The sequence below is a fragment of the Gobio gobio genome (genome assembly GCF_949357685.1).
Source record: "Gobio gobio genome assembly, chromosome: 2".
In the NCBI taxonomy this organism is placed as follows: domain Eukaryota; kingdom Metazoa; phylum Chordata; class Actinopteri; order Cypriniformes; family Gobionidae; genus Gobio; species Gobio gobio.
Genome location: NC_137098.1, coordinates 50,124,653 through 50,137,054, shown reverse-complemented (window position 1 = coordinate 50,137,054; position 12,402 = coordinate 50,124,653). Strand labels below are relative to the sequence as shown.

At 37.4% G+C, this 12,402-nt stretch overlaps 1 protein-coding gene across 1 annotated transcript in view; it reads left to right on the top strand.

Annotated features, from left to right (window-relative positions):
- The window catches only part of rras2 (RAS related 2), a 55,072-nt gene extending 43,919 nt beyond the window's left edge, over positions 1-11,153 (top strand). Inside the window, exons 3-6 of the mRNA XM_079837766.1 lie at positions 5,191-5,293; positions 6,346-6,454; positions 7,011-7,129; positions 10,179-11,153. Coding sequence (XP_079693892.1) covers positions 5,191-5,293; positions 6,346-6,454; positions 7,011-7,129; positions 10,179-10,266 — 419 coding nt within the window. The 3' untranslated portion in view covers positions 10,267-11,153. The remainder of the gene's footprint in view (positions 1-5,190; positions 5,294-6,345; positions 6,455-7,010; positions 7,130-10,178) is intronic.
- The last annotated feature ends 1,249 nt before the right edge of the window (positions 11,154-12,402 follow it).

The following is a 12,402-nucleotide window of genomic DNA, read 5'->3' as shown; positions in this document are numbered from 1 at the left end:
ATACATCATAGAGATCAGATTAATTACAGAGGAACTAGTGCATTTTGTTACTGTGCAATGTTATTCATACTTGTACTTGTAGAGCTACACCGATTAGGGCCCTGTAAAATCCTGTGAAAAATGAAGTTTTATTGTTTCTCAAATTCCATAAAAAAAAATTCCTTTAAAATTTTTCTGGATTACGTAACCAAAAGGCGTGTCTAATTAATTGAAATCATGAAACGTATACAATTAAACAATAATTTATTAAAAGTTAAAATATTCAACAAAATTCTAAATTATATTTCTCAAATTCCATTTAAAAAAAAAAATTATACCAAATTCTGTGTTTTCTGTTTTAAGTTTTGGATTCCATTTAATGGTTTAATTAAATTTTAATAATCAATGATTTAACTATCAATCAATTCTATGAAATGTACATTTTTCTCTGAAAATGATTTGAATTTTTCTGGCAATTATCAAACGAAGGCATAAACCATTATAATTTATCTTTTAATCATTTGAAATTAACCTTTTTTTTGTCAAGCAAAGTGCTGAACAACAGAGCTTTGCGGTTAAAATTAAAACATAAAAATACACTAAAAACACTAAAAAAATAAAGTTTTAATAATAATAATTATTATTTTTCATATTATTATTACATTGAGTAATAGCTAAATTCTTCTCTACAACAGTAATATATTTTTGTCAATTTCTTCAGGTTAAACCAAACTTTTTTTTTTTATGGGTTGCCGTGAAGAGCTTTGAGTTTCTGTGTGTTTATGGTGATACGATAGTTTTTTGTATAAAAAGAAATGGTAAAATGCTGATGATGTGACTCTCACTTCTGATTTATTCCTCCAAGATTTAACAAAATTTGTGAAATTCCGCTTTATACTGTAAATTTCATTTTTATCACTGGATTCTGCGATTCCTTTCGTGTTTTCTGCAGCGTGGAAATCATAGGGCCCTAACCGATTTAAACATTTCGGCAGATACCATTAACCAATATAAATCCAACTGTTGATATCATTTTTTGAGAGCCTTATTAAACTTAAGGTTCACCATTAAACTAAAGCGCTTTGTTAGCGGGTTAATTAAAGGTGCTTTCACACTGGCAGTTAACTTGCGCATGCGTTTTAGATGATTATGATGTATTTAGTTCAATAAAACACATGTTAAAGGATGATAGTGTTGATGATTTACCTTGGATACGAGCGAGAGTGAGCCTGCAGTGTAATCGCGCATAGCGAGTGCAATCAAGGCAACAAATGAATGGCAATCTGCTGTCTCCTCAAAAGAGTCTGTTTGCAAGCAGCAGAAATCCGCCTTATGCGACACACATACAGTAAACCCAAGTGTCGTTTTCTCAGCTGTGCATAATAGCACCATATTAATAAAAACCACAATATATTGACTGTGTTCTGTATTCTATCATGCAACGTGCACGTTTGTGATGGCGTAAGATGAATGCAAATGCACCAGGGTTTGCTAGAATCAAGTTGAGTGTGAAACCAGACCAATGCTGCCCGGGGGGAACTGGGAACAATCACACTCGGACTCGGACCGCAGCAAACGTGCCCAACGTGAAAGCCCCCTTACTCAACGAAACGCATCCTATATGAGATTAATCAGATATTTATGGAACATAAACATCATATTACAATTTATATGAGCACAAAATGAATGAAGTGAACTTGAACTAAGTTACATGCTCAGAATGTGTAAGTCCTGTTGTGGACACGCTCCAGACGCTGAAACACGGCAACTAAACACAAAGAATCCACATTTTATTACAATAGTAGTGTTCTCATGTTGTGTGAGTGGCTGAAGCTAAAGATGATCATCGGTAAACTGAAGTGCTTTACTAACGTGTTAATTAACTTAACCAGAGCATATACAAAATAAACATATGGCAACTTACAATTGCACAAAAGGCTGTTAATGCACAAGTGAATTTGACTGTTCTAGTCATGAAGGTGTAACTCCATTGTGGATGCGCTTATCCTGTAACAACAGTTTACAATCACAACATTCTTTTACAGTAGTGTTCTCATTATAATTTCATGTAGCCTATATGACAGACTTGCGCTGAAGTGTGTTATGTGGATAATTTATTATTTATCAGCTTTTATATATCGGCCTAATTTTCTTATCGGGCAGATAACCATAACATTAAAAATGTACATATATCGGCAGATACCAATATGGTGGCCGATATATCATGCATCCCTAATTTTAAGACAAAAAAATTAAAAATCTGTCATCATTTACTCATGTCGTTCCAATCTGTGGAACACAATAGAAGATATTTTGATACATTTATTTTTCTTTTTTAGTCCATGCAATGAAATTCAATTTTGTTTGGACCTCAGCCTTCTTCAAAATATGTTATTTTGTGTTCCATAGAAAAGAGAAATTCATATTGTTTGGGAATGAAATTAGGGTGAGTAAATCATAACAGAAGTTACATTTTTGGGTCCATTTTAAAGCATTGATTCACACAACCAGGAGGACAGGACCCATTAGACGGCCTTGGCAAACAAATTCAATTAATAATTTATTATTATTATTATTATTATTATTATTATATATAAATAGTCGTACTGTTATGTAAATTAAGATGCTAAAAACACTTATAATTATGTTATATTTGTCCAGTCTTGTTTGAAGTAGGACTGGACGATAATCACAAAAAAAAAATCACAATATTGGATTGCATCATCGTTGGGACTTGGTTTTATCCATCGCTTGTTGATTGGATTTTTAGATGTGGGTGTTGCACTTAATAACGGAGGCAGATGGATGTTAGCATTTAGGGATGGTGTTTAAGCGAACCAAATGATTCGTAAAAGTCTTTTCATGTGGTCCGATCATAAAAACAAATGAAGCCTTTGATTACTAGCATTAAATTAAAAGACGGGGGCCAACTTTGGTTACATTCATATATACACTATTCGATCTATTTGACAGTTGTACCTTTTAGTAAATAAACTTGTCAATCCTAAACGTATTAAACATTGCTGTATATACATGACACAGAACTACATTAAAGTGCCCCTATTATGCTATTTTAAAGGCTCCTAATTTTGTTTTGGAGTGTCCTACAACAGGTTTACATGCATCAAAGGTCAAAAAACATAATTTTCTCATAATATACATTGCACATCACCACTTTTTTCAATGATTCTCAAACGACTTGACGGATGAATCAGTCTCTCTAAATACCTCCTTTCCGAGAGCCTGCTCTGCTCTGATTGGCCAGATGGCCCAGTCTGTTGTGATTGGTCTACCACGTACAGCGTGTGTTTTGGAAGCTAAACGCCCATAGAAACAGAGCGACACGCGTCATAATCTGAAGACCACGCCCACCGGGTGGGGGGAAACAATCAAACCGTCTCCATTGACTTTGTATTGAGTGAAGCGGCCTCCTTGTAATTTTTTACTTATAACAAAAAACAGAACAAGGTATAAAAACTGATATGTGACAAGGTGTACAGCAAACAAGCTAAAAAACCCAGAAGTTTTTATAAGCTGTTGACCCAACAAACAAGCGTTTAAGGACAAAAAAGTGGATACAGGCAATTGAGACAGAGAGCGACTTGCTATATTATACTGATAACTACAGCCACTAGAGGGGAACGCAATCAGCGACAGTAAATATAATATATAAACCTGACATTTGGATATTTGACTTAACAGTGATAAAATGTTTACAGCACACGTAGGCATACTGAGTGTCAGAATCCCAAAATGTACCCATTCTTCCTGCTGAAGCTTCACGTCATATTGCCTGTCTCCACTTTTTTCTCGGTTTTTTTTTTGGGTTGACAGCTTATAAAAACGTAGTTCTGTGTTTATTAGCTTGTTTGCTGTACACCTTGTCACATATCAGCTTTTAGACATTGTTCTGTTATTTGTTAAGTCCGAAATGACAAGGAGGCCGCTTCACGCAATGCAAAGTCAATGGAGATCGTTGGATTGCCCCCCCCCCCGGTGTGGGCGTGGCCTAAATACGCTCTGTCTCTATTACCGTAACTGATCTTCAGCTCCGTCCGGTGGCCTCCTAAAGCTCAGCGATTGTACACACTGTAAAGACAGTAATGATGACGTTGATTTTACCATATAAATCCGAGAGCGAGTCTGATGATGAAACATTGGAAGAACTAGTCATTCAAGCCGAACCTCCATTGCAAGGATGACTTGAGCAGGACGTTTCTCAGTGGTGCTCATTTTGAGGTACATTATGAGATGTTTCAACTGTAATTCCTCACCATCAGCATTAACAAGTGTATGTCCATGAACAAAACGATGTGAATATTTCTAATTTATTGCGGTGCACATGCAGGAACTGTATCAATAACAGCGCATGCGTTATAGCCCAGCACTAACGTGAATGACTGATGTAACATAAATGTTTGTAAAACAAATCTTGCTCCATCCTTTATCTTTATTCAAAGTAGTAAGAACGACTGTATTTAATGACTGTGTCTATTAATACAATCTGCATTAATAGACACAGTTTTAGGTTATAGTAGCCCTCAGCTGCTTAGAACTATTTCAGTAAGACCGTAATAATGTGAGTTAGCTGGAAACCTACACAGCTGGAAACCTACACAAAATACATATTTTGAGCACCCGGTAGAAAATATATACATCAATAATTAATCATACTTGCAGGTTGTGATTCTGAGGAGCAAGCTGGTCCAAATAACGTCGATCGTTCAAGAGCAAACGCTTTGCGAATCCCGTATTGAACTGCGAGATTTGAGAAGCGGCCATCAGTAAAATGACGCTTGATGGCTGGTCAAGTTGTTCGCGGATGGACAACATACAACTTAGGCTGGCATTATACAAATGTCTTTTCTAGTGATGTAGAACCGTCAAGCAGTGGGATTCGAATTAAAAACGACTTGTTTAGGTGGTTCAGAGTCGATTCTTTATTTTTGGGAGACAATAACGTTTATTTGGCTTTACATCTTTGCAGAATGTTTGCATTCACAAACAGCTATATTACACACTGCATGAAAGGGAATATACAAAAAAAAAACATAATAGGGGCACTTTAAGCCGTAGATAAAGAAATATGAAAATATGAATATAATAGAAGATAATTTACAGAATGGAAACACATTTATAATCAAACCTATATTGGTGATGTGACTAAAGCGAGTCTGTGGTTGACTAACATGGTGGTTCTGTGTTTGTTAGTACTGGATACAGCAGGACAGGAAGAATTTGGAGCCATGAGAGAACAATACATGAGGACAGGGGAGGGCTTCCTTCTCGTCTTCTCTGTCACTGACCGGGGAAGGTGAGCAATGTTCCACTCACGTTTTCTCTCAACTTTCTCTCTTTCTTCCCCTTTCCCCTACATTGTCTGTCTCAGTTTCACTTTCATTCTGTTTTTGTCTTTCTTTTTTTATAAATGCCCCCCTCCTTTCACTCATTCACATTTTCTGTAACTATAAAATTAGCGAAGTGCTCAGGTTTTGTCTGAGTGAAACCCAGCACATACAATAAACACATTGCAGTGTGTATGCTCGAGGAATCTGGTATGTGATCAGCCGTTTTGGGAGTGTTTGTGCCCTCTTAGGGTCCTTCCCACTTTGTGTTTATGCAGTAAACAGTCTTTCCTTCCTTCGTTTACATTACCCTGCTCGGAGCTGATGGCACAGGCCTCTCTGAACACACACTCTCGCAGTCTCTCCAGAGCCCATGACAAGCACTTCCTCCTCCTGCATGACATTTAAACGGCTCGAACTGTTAGAATCAACAGAGACCTCATATCAATGTCCTTCCTCCCCAGCACACACACACTGGTCTCCATATGATGGCTTCTAGCCGTCTTACAGCATTACTGGAAAGTTTATTGCAAAGGCATGAGAACCAAGTGACCTCGTGTCATCCTGCGTACTGTAATGCAGTTCTGTGGCCCAAAACAGAGAGAGATAGCTGCTCATCAGCTGGAAGGGTGGGCTTGCATTCCTTTTAGGTTTTGTGGAGAGGAAGAGCTCTGCTTTGTGGATGTATGTATGCGTACTTTCATTTCATTATCTCTGAAAATACCCTCACTAGGGATGCATGAAATATTGGTACCATATCGGACAATATAAAGAGATTTTTTTTTTAATTAGTTCCCCTTAAGTTGACACACCAGGTGTCTCCGCAGAGTAACCACTGGTGTACTCATTATAGTATTTCAAATTTTTTCTACGAAGTTAAAGAATGAGAGAGCGCCCACTCTTACATGTAACATTATATGTATTACATTACATTATATATACATGTTTGTATTTGCATATTTCTTTGTTTGTGTGAAAATGCAACCCTTTTAATGGCTATGCGTCACCTTGTTTTCCTCAGCTTTGAAGAGATCTACAAGTTTCAACGACAGATATTGAGAGTGAAGGACAGGGATGAATTTCCCATGATTCTAGTGGGTAACAAAGCTGATCTTGAGCAACAGAGACAAGTGAGTGGCATTAATCACTACAAGTACTGTAATTTCAGAGAGCTGCACTGAATTAGTATTGATACAAAAAATTTTTACTCTTTGTCTGCACTGAAATCACAGCATTACTTTGCAGTCTATTGTATCCATTGTAGAGCTTCTGTTTTAAAATGACACACTTACATACTGTACTCATGCATGCAGTACCCAGAGCACGATGTCACTGTTAAGAGACAATTAAATGTGGATGAAATTCAGTCCTGAAAATCAACGAAGAGCGCTGAAAGGCTGAAAAATATCACAGGGAGCATGTGTGTCTGTGAAGGAGAGAGATGGTAATAAAAGATACAGGGTTACTGAGTGCATTCTACCATTGAAAGACACTCCGATTGTGTTACACTGCCACCTAGTGTCAGAAAGGAGAACGTTTTAATTAACTATATCAATTGCCTTTACTTTATGAATGCCAACTTATAAGAGGTACTGTTTTAATCAATATTAAGCCAAAAGCATGTTTAATGTTTAAAAAGATTCAGTGCCTTGCTGGATTTTAATTCCGGAGTGTTCTTTTTTTTAGGTGACACAGGAGGAGGGCCAGCAGCTTGCCCGACAACTCAAAGTCACATACATGGAGGCCTCAGCTAAGATCCGTATGAATGTAGACCAGGCTTTCCACGAGCTGGTCCGAGTCATAAGGTGAGTGTGTCATACAAAGCTGTGGAACCACCAGATGGTGGCAGCACTCACACAACAGGCTGTTGTCGGAATGGAAAAACCGCATGTACAACCCCAAATCAGAAAAAGTTGGGACAGTATGGAAAACGCAAAAAAAAAAAAAAGAAGTGATTTCTAAATTTACTTTGACTTGTATTTCATTGCAGACAATATGAACAAAAAATATTTCATGTTTTGTCTGGTCAACTTCATGTCATTTGTAAATATGCATCCTTTCCTGTCATTCAGACCTGCAACACATTTAAAAAAAAGTTGGGACAGTAAAGCATTTACCACTTTGTAATGTTGCCATTCCTTTTCACAACACTTAAAAGACGTTTAGGGACTGAAGACACCAAGTGATGAAGTGTTTCAGGTGTAATTTTGTCCCATTCTTCCTGCAAACAAGTCTTAAGGTGGGCAACAGTACGGGTTCTTCGTTGTCGCATTTTGCGCTTCAAAATGCGCCACACATTCTCTATTGGAGACAGGTCGGGACTGCAGGCAGGCCAGTCAAGTACCCGTACCCTCTTCCTCCGCAGCCAGGACTTTGTAATGTGTGCAGAATGTGGTTTTGCATTGTCTTGTTGAAATATGCATGGATGTCCCTGGAAAAGATGTCTTCTTGAAGGCAGCATATTATGCTCCAAAATCTCTATGTACTTTTCAGCATTAATGGTGCCTTCACAGAAGTGCAAGTTACCTTTGCCAAGGGCACTGACACAACCCCATACCATGACAGACCCTGGCTTTTGGACTTGTTGCTGGTAACAGTCTGGATGATCCTTTTCTTCTTTGGTCCGGAGCACACGGCGTCCATTCCTCCCAAAAAATACCTGAAATACTGATTCATCTGACCACAGTACACGTTTCCACTGTGTGATGGTCCATCCCAGATGCCTCCGAGCCCAGAGAAGTCGACGGCGCTTCTGGACACTGTTAACATGGGGCTTCCTTTTGGCACAGTACAGTTTTAACTGGCATTTGTGGATGTAACTACGTATTGTGGTACTTGACAAAGGTTTGCCAAAGTAGTCCTGAGCCCATGTGGTGATATCGCTTATAGATGAATGACGATTCTTGATGCAGTGCCGCCTGAGGGATCGGAGATCACGGTTGTTCAGCTTAGGCTTGCGCCCTTGTCCTTTACGCACTGAAATTCCTCCAGATTCCTTGAATCTTTTAATTATGTTATGCACTGTTGAATGTGAAATATCCAAATCTCTTCCTATCTTTCTTTGAGGAACATTGTTTTTAAACATTTCAATAATTTTCTCACGTATTTGTTGGCAAACTGGCGATCCTCGGCCCATCTTTGCTCCTAAAGGATTAGACCTTTCTTGGATGCTGCTTTTGTACCAAATCATAATTACAATCACCTGTTTACATCACCTGTTTCAAATCACATCATTTAACCATTTTACCTCATTACTAGCCCTAAATTGCTCCTGTCCCAACTTTTTTGCAGGTTGCAGGTCTGAATGACAGGAAAGGATGCATATTTACAAATGACATGAAGTTGACCAGACAAAACATGAAATATTTTGTGTTCATATTGTCTGCAATGAAATACAAGTCAAAGTAAATTTAGAAATCACTTCTTTTTTTTCTTTTTTTTTTGCGTTTTCCATACTGTCCCAACTTTTTCTGATTTGGGGTTGTAAATGTTGTCACATTACCTCATTTTGTTCTATATTTAATACAGCAAGTGCTGTTTATTTATCACCTCAGAAATATATGTAGTTATTTTATACATTTTTGATCCAATTTAATGGGTAAAAATGTCATTTTGATGGTCCGATCATATAGTTCAATAGCCTGACAAGCCAGACCCACATCAAGATTCAAGATTCAAGAGTTTTATTTGTCACATACACAGTTATATACACAATATACAACTGGCAGTGAAATGTAAACAGGTCAACATGTTGGGTCTGGGAACTCACCATTGGCAGGGCTCAATCCGAGGGGCGGGATAAACGGTTGTCTTTCAAATTCCCTCTGCACGCAATAGGATGGCGCTATAACCAACCAGAGCAACGAAGAAGGTGAAACGGAGCTAGTTGATAAATTAAACTTTCGCCGTATCCGGTCGGCAAAACTCCGAACACATCTTCCTTTCTTACGAATGACTTCAGTGCCGTTCTTTCCTCAAAGAAAAGCTTAACTCCAAGTCTTCCAGAGTCGCGGCCAAAGCCGATTCGAAAGACCGCTGTTCGCCAGCTTCTTTGTTTACGAGTAGCATGCGGAATCGCGGCAACTCTGCCGTCATTATGTTAAGCCCGCCCACCGACTCTATACACGATGTGATTGGCCTGACCAGAGTTTGTTTTTTCCAGCTCGCAAGCCAACGGAGAGTTGCTAGACGACCCTGGCTGCAAATTAGATTTGCTGCCTCTAGGGTGCGTCTCGATTTCTAGGCTTCAAGAGATCACTGTTGATTACTTTTATCAAATCAGGCATATTGCGTTGTGGGATAAATTGTCTTGCATAGTGTGTTCTTTTATACACAGCATATGAAACAAAATCTGCATACTGAGCACAAAATACTTACATACTGAATAATTACTATTAGCAGTATTCTGAACATAGTGAATATATTGATAATATGTGTGTACCTCAAATATTTTCAGTCCAGTGTTATTTTAGTATTATTTATATACTATTATAGTGTTGAATTAGCTTTAGTGTTGAAGTTTTGTTATGTGCTTTTAATTTTTTTATATTTCTATTTAGCTTTAACAAATTTTTATTTCAGTTTTAGTTTTAGTAATTTTAGTGTTTTAGTGCTCAAACTTTGACAACCAAGTCAACATTTCTCATTTTTGTTTAAGTTTTTCTTTTTAAATGGTATTTTATTTCAGCTTTATTTACATGACCGTAAAAGAGTTAACAATAACTAAATCAATTGAAATAAATTCAGTCAGAAGCCAAGTGTCTCGGGTGACGTGTAAAGGCAGATCTTAATTTGAGCTCAAAGATTTATACACCGAGCAAGACATGATTGGCTGATTGTCACATCCTCTCACAGGAAGTTCCAGGAGCAAGAGTGCCCACCCTCGCCGGAGCCCACGCGCAAAGAGAAGGATAAGAGCGGCTGCCATTGTGTGATTGTCTGATTTGGCCTCTCACTGCCGCCACTCACCCAGCTGCTGTCACCGGTCCCTGCCCCCCACCCTGCCTTCTGACATCACGTCCTGTGCGGATGAACTCGCTGCCTTTCTACATGTGCATGTCTTCAAAACAGCAGTGTCTCTCATAGCCTTACCAGGGGCATTTGTGCCTCTAGGACTTCACTACTAGAAGAACCAAACTGACAAAATCTTGATCGAACTCACCATTCTACCTTCAACTAGAGTACTGACATCAGTGTGACCTAGAATATGGTAATCGTGCCCCCAACACTAAACATCGCTTCTTACAAATTTGCTATAAAACACACACACAATTCCTCTTTTTTTGTTTTTTGAAGGATTTTTTTTTTCTCTTGCGTTGTGACATTTGTACTTTTGCTAAGATCGAAAGACTAAACGAAACACCATTGGGATTGCAGACGACATTTAGTCACCGATCTAGAGTGAGATGATGTTCTGAAGCTTTGTGTGTGTGTGTGTGCGTGTGTGTGTGTCGTGCCATATCTGTTTTTACTTCCATATGCTAAGCAACGATTGTACATAAGTGAAGATTCGTGTGAATTGAGGCCACCTTTATAACGACAGAACTCAGTCGCAGAGTACCCTGTGTGAGGTTGACCAGCTTGTTTTGACATGAATTAAAACATTAATGTACTTGCAGATGTGTACATAGATAGCCTTTAACATGCCAATTTTGTCAGCAGTGAAGTTAGATTGCCAACTTCTTGTTTGGTCGATGCCATTTTTTCTGTCTTCTTTGTTTGCATTGTAAGACTTCTTGGCATGTATGGATTAGATTTTTTTAAAGGGATAATTCACCCAAAAATGAAAATTAATTTACTTGCCCTCGTGTTCCAAAGCTGTTACAAACCAAAACCATATATATATATATATATATATATATATATATATATATATATATATATATATATATATATATATATATATATATATATATATATATATATATATATATATGAATTTCCATATTTTCTGTCCTGAAGAGTATAATCCACTTGAATTGCATGAATTTGGGAAAAAATCAAAAAGAGAAGCATCGAGGTCTTCCTACTGTTTTCTGCCCCCCCAAAAAATCTTTTTTTTTAATGTTTGAAAGCAAAAAAATTAAGAAATATGTATATACATACATACATACACACACACACACACACACACACATCATTAAGTATTTTTTATTTTGCAGTACAATAGTAATATATGCCTATATAATGAAATAATAAATACATATTTTGAATAACAATAATTATTATTGTTATATAGTCACACTGAATTGGGGGGAAACAATTTTTTTCCCTTTTTTTTATCCCAAATTTTTACATTTTAGGCCCCATTGGTTTTCATTAATTGGGTTACATTTTTTTTTTTTTTTATATATCTCTGTTTTGCAGAAAAAAGAAAGTCATACAGATTTGGAACGACATGGGAATTTTCATCTTTGGTTGAACTACCTATATTGTGAAATGTATTCTTCTTGTAGCCAGATTGTTGAAGCCGCCTTGACTCTCAGCTCAGATTTCTACAGACTATCTTCAGACTCAGGTTGCTCCATTTACAGTGTTTTCACAATGTGCTGACGTTGTCCGCTCACTCTGTGCACAATAGGTTGTTTGTTCTCTACTAGGTACCCCCACCAAGATCGATGACACAGGAGTAATCCCTGAAAAAAATTGTCTTTTTTTCTGGCCTCGTATTTCAATTCCATTTTACACTGATTTTGTTTTTGTTTTTTATCGGTTCGGAAACGTATTTAAGTGACTGAAACAGCGTGAAGACTTTGCTTGAAGGGGACAGTTGAACTGCTGACACCACAGGCATCTTTTCATGTATATTATGAGAGAACATCTAAAAATTTTATATCATTCAGCAGACATCCACATTCCCTCAAGACTATTTTTTAATATTGTTTGACATCTCTGCGACAAATCTGGTATTTCAAATCTGACAGGTGATAATTTGCTTCCTGGCATCATACTCCAAGGGTTTATATCACTATCGCATCATGTCAAGTTTTATTTTCGTCTTCCTTTTTTCCAACGTGCATTTCTGTATGAGGGATACAAACTGTTTTAGTTTTTGTGTTTTATCATCATGTAATATAAG